Here is an 18046-nt window from a genome sequence, read left to right as displayed (position 1 = left end):
GCTCAACAATAGTTTATTGATTTTTTTTTTAATGTTTGCCGATGGTGTGTGTATGTGTCTGTGTGTGTGTGTGTGTGTGTGCGTGTACTTGCAGTGTGTCTTACTTGTCTAGCTTGATGCGGGCTAGCAGAGGCTCCAACCACCCTGTTGTGCATTCACAATGAGCATCCAGAAAGGTTATAACCTAGAAACATGGAGAGAGAACATCAGACAAACCCAACAGCTCACACACCATATGGAGAACAGGGGTCACACACTCACTCAAACACACACACACACACACACACACACACCTGGCCAGTGGAGATAGATGCTCCTTTGAGTCGAGCGCGGATGAGCCCAGACCTCTGCTCCATCCTCACCACTCTGACTGGGACCTCCAACCTTTTGACATACTGCTCCAATGGACGCTTCAGGAAATCTAACACACACACAGACACACACACACACAGAGACTAAGTGTCTTTAATATTAGAGAGCACAAGGCTGACACCTGAGCCACTCAGCATAGCGGTGTCACCCTCCTCACCCGTCACAGGCACAGTGTATTACAGGCTATTCCTGTTATAGTGGTAAAGGAGATCAAAGAGTTAAGTGTGTATTTGTGTTTTTGCTCCCTCACACCTGCTGAGTATGAGCCAAAGAGTTGTTTTGTCATGTCATTCTTTCAGCCGCCAACCCACCCTGCCCACCCCCACCCCCACCTTGGCCCATCCAACCTGGGGTCCCAGCGGGTGAGATGGTGCTGCGTGGTGGTGGAGGGGTGGAGGGGGATTGAGGGTAATAACAGAGTGTAATCCCTGCGGCTGGCGAATTAAAGACCTAATCTCCCCCAAACCGGGATTAACAGCATAGCACAGGATTGAGTGGCACACACAGCCCATACTAACTGGTGGGCACCAGCACAGACGTGTGCACGCACACGCACATGCACATGTACACGCACATCCACAGCTACACACACAAACTGCAATTTCATAGGTCTAAAAAATAGGCTAAGCTGCATACAACAGGGACAAGTACCAGCACTGAAGGAATTATGTGCTCTATATGTGTGTGTGTGTGTGTGTGTATGTGTGTGTGTATACCTCTCTCACTGGCATCGTCCACCAGGACAATCTCCTCCAGCAGTGTGTGGGGAGAGCGGTCGATGACTGAGCGGACGGTTCTCAGCAGAGTGCTCCATGCCTCATTGTGAAACACGATCACAACGCTGGTACGAGGAAGATTATCTGGGTATAACTTGTTCTTGCACCTAAAGAGAGGACAGGGTAGGACAGAAAAGAACAGAACATAATCTTCAACACCACAGTGACAGTTAGGGTGGAATGAAATGGCAAAAAAAAAAAAAAAAAAAAAAAAGAATAGATTTTGTGCTTGCTATATAACTCACTTTTTTTTAGTGGAAATGATGATTTTTGCATCATAAATTTCATTTTCGCTTAAAAGTCCTTTTAAAGATTGATGATGGGATTTTAGCTGGGGTTTGTGTCAAACAAACATGCTTTCTGGAGAATATGATCTGTAGGCCAGGAGATCTCTGTGGCACCACAATATTTAATTTGTAATGGTATTTTGTCACACATTTTACCTTTGTCAAAAAAAAAAAGGACGTTAACTGTTCAACCCTAAAAAGAACAAAAAACCAATTTTTGTTCTTTTTTACTTACTATTTTCCACTTTTTTCAACATTGAGTGGAATAGCTTAGCTACATACATGGACACATAATATGTAAACTGAAAAAGCCATAATGGGACCAACATACTGTAGTGCAAAACAGAAAAAGGTACAACATGAGCATGTTACATAAATTACATCAAAAATTAATAGAGACATGGTAACATATGCAAGACAGCAGTAAATGCAGTAGGAGGGAGCAGAGCTGCAGAGACATACACCATGTTTATGACAAACCTGAGCAGACAGCGAGTGTCAGAGAGGACAGAGAGAAACAGAGAGACAAGTAAAGAAAACTCAGATTACCCACATTAGCCTCTCTCTCACTGTGAAAGACAGACAGACAGACAGACAGACAGACAGACAGACAGACAGACAGACACACACACACACACACACACACAGATAGAAATGAAGTGGGACTACGCAAGGGAGATAAATTACAAAGCTAAATCTCTGGGGCTTAAACAGCACCTAAACCGCATTAAGCAGTCATTGAATCACTGCATAAATCAGTTAATCATCATTAGCCTGATGAAAAGCCATGTTTTTGATTGCCTTCAAACATTTCCTCTAAACAGAGAAAACTGAGGGTGAATGATAACCAACTGCATTTCTACAGATTCAGACACACACACACACACACACACACAATCACACACAAGCACACAAAAATACAAGGAGTGGGTTTGGGTGATGGCACCTGATTAGTGATGTTAATTATGGTGTGAGTCATTATCAAAGCAGTATAAGGCATATATCTGCAAGCTCCGTCACTGAGAGACAGAAAATGATGTAAATATCTGACAGAGGGAATCAGGCAAGAGAAGATGGATATTAGCACAGCATTTTTCCAAAGACTGGGTCACGGACATATTAAAATGGGCTTTGGAGTTATTCCCAAGGAAATACTGCCTGCATTAGGTTCTCGATTACCTGCAGTGTGAGGCAGGCTGATTAAAATACTGTGGGCTTGCATGCCGGAGGTGTAATACAGAATGAATGTTATTTGTTTGGCCTGCAAAATCAATTTTGAGGGTTACTAGACAAGAAAATTTATGGACTCCGAGAAAAGATTTTATTTTATTTCAGTGTCATGCACTCTACAGTAGGTGCCAGCACACATGGGTTTGTAAGATATACATCATATTGCCATATGTGTGTACAACATATGTCATATACACACACACACACACACACACACACACACACACACACACACACACACACACACACACACACACACGTCATACACACTGTATGTGTGTATGACATGAGTATTTTTGTCCAGGCTTTACAGAACAAATTTGTCAAATTGAATCCAATCAAATTATCTTGCCAGCAAAAATTAACAAGTCATTTTGCAGTGTGTGCTGCATCGCTGATGTCCACTCGGAGCAGAAATCTGTTATTGTGCTGTTGGGGTTTTGGACTGCCTTCTCAGACAGTGTCCAATGAATTCTCACTGTGGTGATGAATGAATGCGTTCTATAAAATGAATGTGCTCTAATCGCTGGGAATTAGGACACAAACTGTAGATGGATTGATCTGGACAACAGATGGCACAGAAAACGGACTCATGCAATTCCATACTGGTGTTACATGTCATCCTCCCCCAAAAAAAGACCCAAAATTCAGTCCACATTAGATTCACTGTGTAGCACACACTAGACGAGAGGCAAGAGAGGAAAAAAGGGGTCGGCAGGCAACTGTAGTTGAGAGCTGAAACCTGCAGCGCATGTGCAACAGCCTGCCAAGGTACGTGCACGCTAGCTCTCTAATATTAAACTGTCTAAGAGTCAGACTGTTTTTCCCAAAAGAACCCGAGTGACCGGCTCAAACTGTCATCAATGGAGAAAAACATAGAAACCAGCCAGTGCCTTCCTTTGGCAGATTAAAGGTCTCGTGATAGCCCAGATGGAATATCCCTCGTTTTCTTCTATCTTTCTCCCTCCCTCTCTCCCTTTGGCTCGTTGTCCAGATCACTGGAATGTTCCCCCTCTCCACCTCTGCCTCTGACAGAAGGAATGTAACAGCAGCGGAGGAGAGGAGAGGTCAAGAGTAAACCCTTTCACTGCAGCGTCCTCTGGAGCCTATTAAATCATACATACATTCATTCCTATTCTGTGGTGTGTGTGTGTGTGTGCTCCTTGTAAGGAGGGGAGGCTGATGAGCACGAAAGATGATTCACTTTAAAAACAGTGACACCCTGGAAGCCCTTCAACTTTTATACACATCAGCACAATCACTCTCTCTCTCTCTCTCTCTCTATCTCTCCCACGCACACACACATGCACGCACACACAGAATGACCAAGAATTTCCAGTTTCCAGACGTGATCTGTGCAATGAGGATGACAGAAAACAAGACCTCTGTGTCTTGTTTTCTTGGGCTTCAGTTGATGAGCGCAGGCACACATGTCCATGAGTCACATGATGTGAATTTTAATAATTAAGGGGAGGGTGTGTGATGCCTGTGTATACTAACAGTCAAGTGTGGTGTAGCAACATTTGGCAAGAACCAGCGCAGGGTAATGAGTTACAGGCTGGTCCTCCAGCCAGTGCATTGTGGGGGGATAGTCAGCATGGGCGGCGAACAGACTGGTTCTGATTAAACAGCCTTTCTCTCCTCCCAGTACACACACACACACACACAAACACACACACACACACACACACACACACAGACAGGCACATGCACATATACTTCCATGCATGCTCATAAAACCCATTGCAGCCAGGATCTAAAAAAAGGAGAAAATGTCAAGTTTTCTGAAAGGTGCGGTCATGGAAAAGAGTTTTCATATAGATCCACCCAACCACACACATACAGACATCGGTGCTCACTCATACCCAACCACACGCACACACACACACATACACACACAGGCTCAAGCATAATGTCAGAATGACCTGTCCTTCCCCATTACTCACAGCCATAGACAGCACCGTTGACAATAATGAAAATAAACCATGAGTGAGTTTCCGCTCCAAAGTTTCAGCTAATGGCAGTCTGTCTGGCTATGATGAATCCATTCACTGAGTTTCCCTATACCTGTCACTTCAAACAGACACACACTAACACACACAAAAACAAACACATGCACGCCTCCACACACAGACACACGCGTTCCCTTGCTCGATATTGACTCTGTCTTATCTCCTAATTGGAAAAGCAGATAGACGGAGAGAAGGCTGAGTGAAAACACACCTAGTAATCAACTCTCGCTCAAAGACTAAAACCCATTTCACGGATCAATGTTCTCTTTCTTTCGTGCCCGTCTTGTGTGCATGTGCGTCTGTCTGTCAGTCAGACAGTCTTTCTATCTAAACCCCCTTCATTACCAATCTACGTATGTAAATCCACCAAAGAAAAAGAAGGGGTTAAAGGGGGGTGGAGGTGGAGATGGGGGGTTAGCCTCCACCTGCCAAAACTAACCTTGACATAACTGCTGTCTTTACACAGGTCTGCTGCTCCCTGTACCTTTCTGAAGGCTGCTAAATGTGCATCCATTAGCATTCAGGCACTTATTCACCATAACTTGTAATGTGGCACACACTTTAATAAGATTAAATTCCTCATTATGGAAAAAACAAAAGCTAATTAGGGACTACTCGCAAATGCCACATATAATTTAGTAAGATTATATAGAAAAATAAAAAAAAAAGTGGCTACTGGGGAACTGAAGTAAACCGCATCTACTCTGTCATCATTATTTATGCGAAAGTTTTGTTTGGCCTTGATTTTCTTTACATTTTAGCAAAATCCCCAAAGCACTGGGCTCATGTCGTAGTGCACAAGACATGGCTGTGCTTCTACAATCAGGCCCCTTGACTGTGAAATGTCTCGCCTGTGTTACTCATTCAGTTTCATGGTTTAAATTACATCAACACACTTATAGACATACGGATTTTACAGTCTTCTTCATTATGCCCCCCTTTACTCACATGGTTTAAGTTATTCTTCCTTTAACACCCAGAATTTTTTTATGTGTTGTTTGCATACAATTAATTTATTTATTAATTTATGCATATTTGTCAATCACTTTGTAAACTGCTTTTAAATAAAAGGTATATATCAACAATATCACAAAAAACTACTACTACTATTGAGCGTTGTTATTATTTTATCCAGTTTACCCTCTCAAGCCTAAAATACCCCTCACTAACCCTTCAATAAGCAATTATTCATGACTGATGGCTCAATCTGTGACCAATTATCCAGGCATGACGCCCATGTTTGGCTATGATCCATTATCGCTGTTTGTGAGAGATTAATAGTGCGGGCTCTTCCATCAATGACTGCCACTGAAAGCCATTTTTAGTGAAGTCTTTTAGTGGTTAGATGATGCAACAGGACGGCTGATTCGCTGTGGGGGATCTGCTCACCCTTCCAGGCGGACGTCAGGCAGTGACCGGTTGAGAGCAATCATCTCGGAGGCCATGAGGTTGAACTGGTTGATCTTGAACATCTCCTTCATCTTCTCCTGGTTCTCCTTCGGGATCACCACCGGTTTCCCCCCCTCACCGGGCCCGTCCCGCGGCCTGGCCAGAGCATCTGCAATACAGATTCACACACACACACACACACAAAGCTGTCAATAGGGCAGCCTGGTGGGAGTAAGGGTCTTTATTTGTTTGTGTGCATGTGTGCGTATATGCTCACCGTCTCTTCCGGGCAGTCCTCTCTCCTTCTTGTCATCACACTTGTTGCACTCACTGAAGTAGAGCAGGATGAACATGTCCAGCATCACCCACACCAGAGAGGTGGCCAGCACCACCTTGCAGTAGGCAAACCGCCGCATCCTGGAGGGGTGAAAAGAGAGAGAGTGAGAGAGAGAGAGAGAGAGAGAGAAAGGAAGAGGAACAGAGAGAGAGAGATGAGCAAAAGTGCAATATTAAAGCTCCTTCTGAGGTATGATGGTGAGCCCTGAGCTGCAGACACAATCACAGGCTTTGCCAAAGCCCTGCAGAGGAGATCACTCTCTCTCTTCCCTGTCTATCTCCCTGCCTCCTCCCACCCCCCTCCGGCTCTGCGCCTGAGCATCTTCTCAACCCCTCCATCTGTCCTTCCACCTGTCTGTCTGTCTAACTCTCATTTCTTATCTGCCGGCTGGTTATCAGTGCCTTTCCAAAAGGTCACCTCCACACTTTCATAGAGAGCCTAAAAACGAGTACAGCGCATTGCCGGATTTCCTAAATCACTCCAGAAGAAGAACAGCAAACTCAAGATTACCTCTGTGAATGGTTATTGGTTAAGTTAACGTCTGAAACCTTTATCAGTGCATCAGACATCAGCGTTTGTGTCTCAGAGGAAATGTCGCACAGTGCCCGAGCTGTGTTTCTTCTGAAGTCTGAAGCACACACACACGCAGACGCACACACACAGACCCACACACACCTATCAGAGCTGTTCATATACCCCTGCAGTGTACAAGCTAATCTAGCCCTTGTACATTTAACATCCTGAATCCCGTGTGCTAAAGTTCAGTAAGACGCACACAGCCGCAGGTAGGCACACACACACACACACGCGTACGCATGCACACAGACACACACACACACAGCGCATAGGGGCTGTGATAGTAATTGCTTTTCTTTGGCAGGCAGTGAGAGTCAGACACAACCACATTAAAATTCCTCTGCTCCCCTCTCCTTCTCTCCTCCAGCGCCATCTCTCCCTCTCTGACTGCTTCTCTGCCTCAGTGATCCCTCAGGTTGCAGCAGCACAAGCAGAGGGGAGAAAATTAATTTGGACACGGTGATTTCTTCTGTACTCCTGAGAGAAAAAAGTGTTTATGCATAGCTAGCTTAGCTTAGTTTAGTAGCCATGGAGGACGGAGAACTGCAGAGTGGCAATTCTAAATTCCACCTGATAGGATTCTTCGACCACAAAGTGTCTTGCACAGCAGAAAACAGGAGTGCAGATCTCACTGTTCTCTCAAGAGTTTGCCTTCCTTAGACTTTGGTGCTTGGACAGTCAAGAATTTCACTATCCTGACAATGTAGCAAATTCTACCAGGTTAAAGGTATATAACACTGCAGCACACTCACACATACAAGTGCATATAGACACTGTCACTCCATGAAGACCGAGGCATATGCTGACAGTGAACAACAGCAGGGTGCATTCCCAAAACGACCTGAATCCCCAGTGGCATCTTGTAACTATGTCCCTGCACAACAGCAAACTCGAAAAAGATTACTAGAGTTGGATCTAATTCACAAATTGAAAACTTGGTTTGTGTGTAAACTTTGGAGGATCAGCAAAATCAACAGGGTTCTCCCTTGAGGAGTCTTCAATATACACAGCAAATTTGAAAAGGTTCAAATAAAAAGTATTTGAGTTGTCATTCACAGTCAGGATCAGTGGTGGCAGATTTGACGGTGGTCTGGAAAAATCAATAATATCCCCAACCTGTCTTTCAGGCATATGATTATAAAGACAAAAAAATGAAAGTTACATAAAACAAAACAAACAAACAAACAAAAAGAACGTGACCCTACAAAAAGCTACAAGCTGTAAAAGTCAATCTGCTACCAAAGGCTGCAAATAATAGTTAGTGTCATCAGAGACTCATTATTATATGAAAGTGTAATGCTAACAATTTCAGTTTGATTGACAGCCAAATTACTGTTCACTCACACAGAGCTGGCTCTGGATGCTGACTGTTTTATAGCTCATGTTTACAATGTCATCAGATCTACAGCAATTTTCATTATCTAGTGGGCTTTTATCTCTCACACAGACAAAAGTGAAACTAATGAAAAGAAGCTACCAATAGATTACAGAAATGTTCTGTTGTCTGGTCCTCCTGATAACATTTGGCTGTTTGCAACGTATTCAAAATGCAGGAAAACGGGTTTCAGGCAGGTTGAGGAATGCACATCATCTGGAGCCCAATCAGCTCCAAACTCAAATGTAAGATCCTTTTTTGGGTTTTCAAGTCTCTTAAATTATACACTTGTTCCATATGAGACAAAAAGATGTCTTATGTAGATCATGTGGTAGGCTACTCACTAGTAATTTCCCTGCGGCAAGAACCAAAATGGGTTGTGATGCAGCATTTAACTTTATATACCATGCATCTGGAATAGCCTTTAAGCTGAGCTAAAAAACACTGATGGTTTTAAGAGAAAATTAAAAACACACCTTTTTGCTGCTGAGTTTGATTAAATTTGGTGAATATCTTTGTATCACACATAATACCAAAACTTTCTAATATGGTGGTTTATGAATATAGTCTTTTTTTTTAATTTCATATTTATGATTTTAATCATGTTCATTAAGAACTCTAAATTGCATAAATGTATGATATCTGGCCTACAGCCTAAACAAATGTCACTATTACACTATTGGAAAGGCTGTACATCATGTTTTTGTCAGGTTTTTTCCCTAAAGAGATTCTTTTGTTAGTCCATAGAAATCAGTTCTATTATTGGTGTGTACTTCAATACCTGGATAGGCCTACACACTTGAATGCAATGAGAGATAAGATAGCAGAATAGAGGAGGAATAAGCTGAGTCGACGATGAACTATAATGTACAACAAATCAAAACATTAAATGATTAACTGCAAAAGGTTTCCTTCTTAATTAGTTGTTTTATTAAATTATCAAGGAAATAATCTCCAGGTTAATTAATAATAAAGTAATGATTTGTCAGCCATCAGCCCTAGCACTGTCGACAGAGGTGTATGCATGTCCAAATTACAGCTTTCAAATTTACAACTTTTCTTTCATATCTGCTAGGAATAACTTGTGCTGCCCTGACAATCTCATATATGCGATGGTTAGAGTGCCTGGCATGAGGTGTGTGTGTGAGCTTAGGGGAGGAACATGGGGTGCTGGGTTCTGTAGTGTTGTCAACACCTGAGTGTGATCAGTGCAGCGTGTTCACACACTCAGGTGATACTCTTCGTACAGTAGAGTGAGAGCGTGGGCTGAGTGCTAGCACCAACTGCTTCGCTCTATTGCCTCTATTACCATCCCTCTCCACAAATCTCTCTCACTCTCTCTTGTGCTGTCATACATTTACTATTTCTACTTCTCTTTGATCGTTAACCTCCCTACTTTTACTCCCTCCTGCACAAAAGAAGCCATTTTTCTCCATTTGCCAGGGTTCTCAGCATGACCCTGATATAAATCGCCATGACTTTACATGACTAAGTCAGAGCACTGCCATGAGCTAAAAACACTGAATTCCTAACTGGTTTGCCTGTGTTCCTTTTGAGTTCAGAAAAGCTGAGCTCTGAAATGATAAACAGTCTGGGTTTCGAACTACAGTTTGGAATCATTGTGGGAGGAAAAGAGCTAAAAACTAACCTCTATCAGTGAACGTGTGAAAGAAATGATAAAACCCATTCTATAGTTCTGCAAAGTGGCCCATTTGAAACTCCAGATATTCCCTGACTTCCCTGAAAAATATACCCAATTCCCTGCCTTTTCCTGTCTCTAATGCTAATCTCAAATTTACATGACATTCCACAAATTCCAGAGCCATTGGGAAACCTGAATTTCACTCATCCGTCTCTTCTTCCTCTTGTCCTCTGTTTCTTTGACTGCTACTGAGCTGTGCTGACCTCACTTGACCTCAACAGAGCAATGTGATACAACACAAACTCACAAACTGGGAAATCTCTCCTTTTTTTTTTTCCTTGCATGTACTCACACAGAAAAATGCACATGTGCAAAACATATATAGACACACACAGGCATAAACAGACACAGGCAGACAGATACATGAGCACTAGCATGGCCACACTCTGTCACAAACACAGACACACCCACATACATATATATTCTTGCTCACAAAGTTGTGTCAAAATGCTGTCAGGGGGGATGTCAGCTGGTTTCCCTGTATGCCATTTGATCACTGTGATGTAAAAGGAGTAGACAGCAGTGCTTCAAGCGGCAGCAGAGAAGATTTATATGCACATACATTGACTTAACGCATGCACCCTCCTCCTCTCTCCCTCCCTCCCTCTATCTCCCTCTCTCTCTCTCTCCCTCTCTTTTTCTTCCAGCACTGTCTCTCAGTCATGCTGCTCCACTCACTGCATTTCTAATCAGGCATGGTAGAGGACACCCCAGGTCTCCTCTCTGCTCACGGCAGCCTCAGGCCCTGCTTCTGTGTGTGTGTGTGTGTGTGTGTGTGTGTGTGTGTGTGTGTGTGTCAGTTTAGTTTATGTTGGGCGCTAGTCTGTTTGAAGTCTCTTTTAAACAGCCTTGCTCCCTACGACATTAAACAGACACACAATTCTCTATCCTTCCATCTCCGTTCTCCTCCTAATCCATTAACATATCACGTTGCCTCCATCTTTCTTTTATGTCTCCAGCCTGGCCGTCTTTCTCTCTCTCTCCCACTTGCTTTCTCAGCCCCCACCCTCGCTAACCCCCACCCATTCGACTGAGTGACGTCCTCTCCTTTCAAGAGTGGTTGCCATCACTACCTCCCTACGAGAAGACAATTCCCTCTTCACATCCCTCTCTCTCTTTCTGTCTCTCTCTTCATATCCCCTCCTCTCCTTCAGCTCGCCTCTTCTCCACAGGCTTAATCCTCCTTTAGAGATTGCACAACCACTGTTTCTCACAACCACTTGGCAACATTTTAGCTGGAGCAAGAGGAACCAGAGTCTCACTGCCTCACAATTTATGACTGTGAGTGAGGAGCCTCCCTTATGGGATTTTATGTGTATATCTGTAAAAGGGAGGCAGTGCAGTGTATATTTGTGCAAAAGAAAGGCAAAGATTTGTGTATTACTCATCAGCCGCAAGTCTGTGCTCTGTCCGTATAAAATACAGACAGACTATATGGGCATATTTTATTTGCTTGCTCATTGTATAGTGGGGTTTACACCATTACTCTGAACAGCTTGTTCCAACATAAACATGGGGATAACAATGTATGCTGCTGTTTAAAGCATATTCAGTGACAAAACCAGAGATAATGCCATAAGCCCATGAGCCATCCTTGGGTCATGCAAGCTTGATAAGCTCAACGTTTTCCACGATGATGCTGATGGGAGTAGTGATTTTCTGAACAGTCCTAATTCCTCTCAGTTGGAGCAGAACAAGACACAGGCTGTATTAGGGGAGTGAAACACAACACGGAGGCCTGCAGCTCTGTCTCTATGGAGTAGATGAGGTACACAGCCTTTCCTGACAACATGGCCGGGGTCATTTAATTTTCAGGTCACAACCTTAACTGTCAAACAGAACTGTCCTTCACAGAGGAGAGGACAAAGACACAGAGAAAGTGAAGGTGAGTGTGATAGATAGGGAGTGTGTGAGGACACGGGGTGAAAAAGGCAGAGGGTGAAACAGAAAACTGTGCATGGCGGCAAAAAACAAAAACAGCTTTAATTGATTACCGATTCAAAGCTTGGCACGGATGCACAGTGGAATTAAACACTTCAATCTCCAATCACTTGGGCATTTTCGGCCAAAATCAATATACACTGCTGTCTTGGGGGGATGACTGGATAGAGGGTGCATCAGTAAAACAGGGGTACAGATATACATACAACATAGCATATGCTAGGAAAGTCTATAAAAAAGAAATCCTCCTCCTTCTCCCTCTCTCTTACACACACACACACACACATACCCACACACACAAAAAACCACAACATCACTCCCCTTGGACTGAATGACGCCGGTGTAATTGGTCTTTTAACAACAAAGGTAATTACACTTTCTCTATATGCCTGTCTCACTCTCTAACACAATATCCACACACAAACATACAGAGTGGGATCAGGGTGACACTAATCAGAGCAGTGGCACTAGGATGGGTGGTGAAGAAGTGAAAGACACCAAATGCATGAAACACGCAGACACAGATGACAGTCAGACACAGGCAGACACAGGCAGGCAGAGGGATACACATACACACATACACACACAGACACAGGTCGAATCACATTGCTAGCAGTCTGATTGTAAGCTGCTTGACCCAGCAGGTTTGTGTCAGTATGTTTGGCCACCATGTCTGTCTCTGACTGTGTTATGACTACTGTGACTACTAACGCCAACCAGACAGGATTTACTAGGATCTGGCAGCACAGCATGGTTTCCCTGCTTGTTAACCACTTTAGCAGTCTACCTGGATTTTGTTCTCACCAGCAAAATAAAAAGCAGAATTTTGTGCCCTTAGTTAGTATGGGGAATCTGAAAGAGTGCCAGTATGTTCATATTAGAGTTCTCATATTCTGCCCGAACCCGACCCGACCCGACCCGACCCGACATTTTCGGGTCGGGTCGGGCCTAAAATTTACGTGAATTGGGCGGGTCGGGTCAGGCTTCGGGTTCTGTGGGGGATTTTTTTTTTTTTTTTTTTTTAAATAAAAAAATAGAATTATGTGTTCTGTTATTGATTATGACGTTTCATTTTTATGTGACTGGTGGAGAGAGTGAGAGACTGGATTGGATTTGGAGGCTAAACTTTCAGTGACAGACAGACAACCAGCTGTGCGAGCGCAGCCCAAACAAGTGAGAGAGAGTTGCAGCAGTATCCCGCTGTGCTGGCAGACTCGGCAGCAGGGACGGTTTCTGCCAGACTACCGTATTGACCCGCACATGCCGCGGCACCATCAGTCGGTATCAGGCGGGCCAGCCGCGGCACCGTCCGGTACCGCGCCCACCGGTCAGGTCTGCCGGATCTGACAGGTGAGCTGCCTGGTGCCGACCGGCTCTGTTAAATAATGGCGAATTTGGCGATTTTTTTTTTTTTTTTCGGGCTTTATCGGGCTGTCGGGCCTAAAGTTCGGCTAATTAGTCGGGTCGGGTCGGGCCTCGGGCTGGCCCAGTCAGGCCCGGGTCGGGTCGGGTCTTAATTTTCAGGCCCGATGAGAACTCTAGTTCATATTACATTTGCCAGCTGTTGGTTGCATGTATCCAAAGCATCTTAAAATGCCATTAGTAAATATTTTATCAGCATGTGTAGTTCCTTTGGAAAATCGAACCCCTAACCTTGGTGGCATTAGTGCCATCAGCTCTGTCCCCTGAGTTATTAACCACTCTTAATAGTGCCTTCTACTTTTTTTGGACCTTCTGAACAGAATCGAAGAACATTTTGTTTCTAAGTCATCTACACTTGAAAAATCTGCAACCGTCTGCATACCCACACAAACACAACCAACTCAGCAAAAGAAAGGAGAGTAACAAAACATGCCTAATTAACACAGTACAAGAGATATTGGGTGCAAGAGGCATTGGGTAATCGTTAATCCTGTGCTACGGACAGACAAGACGAGCTTGAACAAGCTTGAGGTCTGGCTGAGCGTTTACACAATAAGTTTAATTGCAAATGGGAAAGCAGGGTGGCATGGTGAGAAGGCAGACCATCATTTAATTGGGAGGCCCAAGCTGAAGCTGCCAACAACCTCAAACCCATTACCAATGCCTTCTGGTGTGCCTTAAGGTGCTAAAACCACATCTAAACACACAAACACATTTTAAAATGCCAAAAATCAACCACAACAAGAATTTGTGTATCATTCCTATATTTACCTGTCCGATTGAGTAAAGGGGTCTCTGGTCAGATGTGTGGGGGGGCTCCACCGGCAGAGAGGGCGGAGCTTCAGAGATCCCACTTCCTCCTTCGCTTGTCACTCAGACATGCTCCTAGAAGAGAAGAGAAAGAGACACACAAAATAAACATTGCGTCCCCACAGACTGATGAGCAACATGACCACACAGCAGTTTCAGATACCTTTTTGTGTGATGTTGAGGCTAGACTTTAGCTAAGTCAGGAAAAACGACAGCACTTTCTCTCCCTTTCTGTTCCCCCCCTCTCATGCATTCCAATTATGTGGCGTGGGGAGTGTTTTTTCCGAAACGCCCTGGAGCTGTGACCCACAGCGTTCCCACTGCACCTCAGGGAGGCACAGCCACACAGAGACAACAGCAAGCCACAGGAAGATGACAGAGAGCTGGTGTCACTCAATGGCCTAAAACACACTTCCTGGCTGCGCAGTGTGCACGCTTACCAAATAACACTTGTCTCTCCCGCACACTAACATCGTCAGAGTCTCAATGTCACTAGACATACTACTATCTACACCAGCACTTCTTGTTATGGGAGGAAATGCATCATCATTCAGTCTGCGTAAAAAGCAAAAAGCAGAATTTATAAATTCTAGTCCTGTCAATCATAACAAATTGTCAGCCTGGCTCTCCATCTTTCTGTAATGCGTTATAAATCCTTCATCCCCTCTCTTCCCACACCCACCCAGAGGTCAAACAGCACCAGAGGCTTTCTGCCGGCCTTAGAGTAGGATGAAAGGGGGGAGAGAGGGAGAAGACAGAGGGATGAAGGGATAGAGGGATGGGCGACTGACGGATTCTCAGAACTGCTCATTTCATTGGATTAATCTGCTATTTTTGAAAAATCCGCAGAGGATGAAGGTGAGAGTGAATATGACTGGGCATGTGTATGTGTGTGTATGTGCGCGTGTGTCCTTCAGTCTGGTCCTTGGCCTACTTATAGCCAAGACGTCACTCTGGTCCATTGGGACTTCATACTGCCAGCCTGTGTATGCGTGTGTGTTGGAGTTTGTATTACATGGGGTCTAACAAAAGAGCCATAGCATACATCCCAGAGTCCCAGTGTTAGTGGATGTGAGCAGGCTATACTGCAGTGCAGGTATGCTTTAGTTTGTGAAGGTTCCTGGCCACCAAAGGTGTCTGCCTGACTCCTCCTAGGTGAGTCATCATTCCTCATCTCTTCCCTCCCATTCTCACACACACACACACACACACACACACTATGCAAACTCTCTCACACACAAACCTCCCCAAAGTTTCAACGGGATGTAATCCATCTGAAAATTGGAAGCAGGACAAGCAAGAGCTTCTATAAATACTCCTCAGGTTCCCCTGACAATCACAAAATAAACCTACAGAACCACACACAACACTGCAGTGCAAATAGCAGCAACATGTCTAACTCTGTCTCGCTCTCTGCACAGAGAAAATCTCAGTCTTCCTTTTCTCCTTCTCTCTGCCTGTCGGCTCCGGCTGTTTTCTCTTGACTTGTATGGCGAGAGGTTGAGAAAAGAGAAACTGATAAACAGACAGAGTGAAAGGCAGGCAGAAAGAGATTGGGGAAGGGGAAGAAGGGGGGAAAAAGAAAGAGAATGAAAGAAAGATACCATGCTTCCTGTCTTCACTGGGCGCCCCTCCAGGAGTCAAGACGTTGGAGGGCCTTCCAACATACGCTGCTACTTCTGCACAGCAGCACAGCTGAAGAAAACGAACCCTGGTCAAGCTCAGCTCTTTATCTATAACCTATGCACCAACAGCTCTGCCCTGTGAAACCAGAGTAGTAACTGTGTCAGCTAGGAAAAACGATATCATCTTCTGCCTTGGCTTAAGCACTGTCGGTGCAGAAGATTATTTAGAAGATTATTTCAATAGGCATGATCTTTGCTTATATCCAATGTAAATCCTGACTTTTGATGTTTAAGGCCTTTATAATAATGATGAGTGATAAAAAAAAAAGTTACCATTTGCCCATATGAGGCAGACCTGCTTAAAAACACATAGGAATGTTAAATCCCAACATGCACACTTACACACAGCCATATACAGTACCACTCAAAAGTTTGAGCACACCTTCTCATTACATGGTTTTTCTTTATTTTTTATTATTAAAACATATTTTTTAACATATTTTTTTTTGTTTTCTACATAATCCCATATACGTTCTCTCATTGTTTTCATGTCTGCTGTATTATTCTACAGAATAATGTCTAAAATGATAAACATAGAAGCAAAACCACTGAACCATTGTGTCCAAACTTTTGACTGGTGCTGTAGTTCGAACTGGTACATCGAGATACACTTCAGCATACACTGCCATATAATGGCTTAGTAGTTAGCCAAACAGATAGATACTCAGTCAGATGTGTAATGCAGTGCAAGTGAGCAGAGAGGGATACGTCCAAACAGAGAGCTGTGCCAGTGGAACATGACATTATCTAGGCCAGCACTGCACTGACACAGGCATCCAGAGAGCGGGGGTAGCCAGAATCCACTGTGTGTGTGTGTGTGTGTGTGTGTGTGTGTGTGTGTCCACTTCTTTTGCAGGTTGAGGGGGCTGGTTTGGTTGTCATGGTGATTAACAGGTTTCCCCAACTGTGTGTAAAAACACATACTGCAGCCAGCCCTTCCACTGTCCTATGATGTCCTTTCCTCTAAGTCATCCCTTCTTAAAATCTTTCTCACTCTGTCCTTGTTCCTTAGAAGAATTTTTTACTCAAAGAATTTTTTTTTTTTTGTCATTATCTAGTGCCCAACCTCTTGCCAGCTGAAACACTGGTGAAGTTTGGATGCTAATGCAGGACACAGTGATCTAGCTCTAACAACTTCATTTTAGTTTTCTTCAAGTTTCTTTGGAGTTCCAAGAAAAAAACAGAAAGATAAAATGTTCATGAAAACACTTCTGAAGCCAAGCGATTGCACTGTGGGTTTAACAGGCCAACATTTGCCTCATTATATCCTAGATTTTCCTGCTTACAAAGCTCTGGTCACCCCACAAGATCAGGTGGTACTGCTGTCATAATTTGCTGTCATAATTACAACTCATGGTGCATCAAAGTACTTTTTAGTCAGAAATAACAAAATGGCCCTTGAGACAAAAATAGCTATTTTATTTATTTTAGAAACAAAGTGGTACCACAGAGATACTTTGTACTCAAACAGTGGAGTAAAGAGGAGGATATTCGCATGCCATATTCACAATTTGTAACTGATGATGAGTTGATGGCTTGATGACTAATTGTAACTAATGATTTGATTGACTAGAAGTTGTTATGCATGACACCTAACCATAAACAGATTTAAAATTACACATTTTGCCATCTTAGGTATCCTGTAAAATACAACTTTAGCTATAATTACAGTATTTCTGACATTTGAAGCCAACACTGATATGTCAACTTGATATTACGCTGACAACTGATGCAGTGCAAAACAAGTGGAAAATCTAGGAGATGATGAGGAAAATATTGTACTTTTGAACATGAAGGGTATTTTGATGGTTTAAAAACGCTTGGACTATGTTGTTTGGAACACTTTTTATGTTATTTTTTTATACTATGTTTTTTTTTTTTTTATACCAGCTGACTGGCTATCTGTTCCTAACATGCAAGTTTCAACGGACACTGTTGGGTAAACTATTAAGTTAACCTCCTCCCTGTCCTCTCTCTCCTCTCCACTTGCATCCGCCTCCTCACTGCAGCTGGGACCAGCTGAGAACCAGCACAGAGTAGAATATGGTGTGGCAGCCAGCAGGCTGGGCCCTCACCATCCCACCCTACTCTGTCCTCGCTGTCCCTACAGTACCCTCCCTGTTATTTTCCCC

The 18046-nt window shown here is 43.6% G+C and overlaps 1 protein-coding gene across 4 annotated transcripts in view; it reads right to left on the bottom strand.

The window, feature by feature from the left end:
- Positions 1–18046, bottom strand: part of galnt1 (UDP-N-acetyl-alpha-D-galactosamine:polypeptide N-acetylgalactosaminyltransferase 1) — a 46597-nt gene that overhangs the window by 10052 nt on the left and 18499 nt on the right. For 2 of the 4 annotated variants that reach the window (XM_030072531.1, XM_030072532.1), the window contains exons 2-7: positions 14191–14304; positions 6344–6483; positions 6067–6235; positions 1089–1255; positions 294–421; positions 105–184 (exon numbers count right to left, since the gene is read on the bottom strand). In XM_030072531.1, coding sequence (XP_029928391.1) covers positions 105–184; positions 294–421; positions 1089–1255; positions 6067–6235; positions 6344–6482 — 683 coding nt within the window. In that variant the 5' untranslated portion in view covers position 6483; positions 14191–14304. Of the gene's footprint in view, positions 1–104; positions 185–293; positions 422–1088; positions 1256–6066; positions 6236–6343; positions 6484–6753; positions 6759–14190; positions 14305–15833; positions 15933–18046 lie in introns of those variants that run through there. The other 2 variants (XM_030072533.1, XM_030072534.1) reach the window with 2 other exon arrangements.

The sequence above is a fragment of the Myripristis murdjan genome, chromosome 16, assembly GCF_902150065.1.
Source record: "Myripristis murdjan chromosome 16, fMyrMur1.1, whole genome shotgun sequence".
Lineage (NCBI taxonomy): Eukaryota > Metazoa > Chordata > Actinopteri > Holocentriformes > Holocentridae > Myripristis > Myripristis murdjan.
The sequence above is the reverse complement of the archived record's forward strand: the minus strand, read 5'-3'. Positions and strand labels throughout refer to the sequence as shown.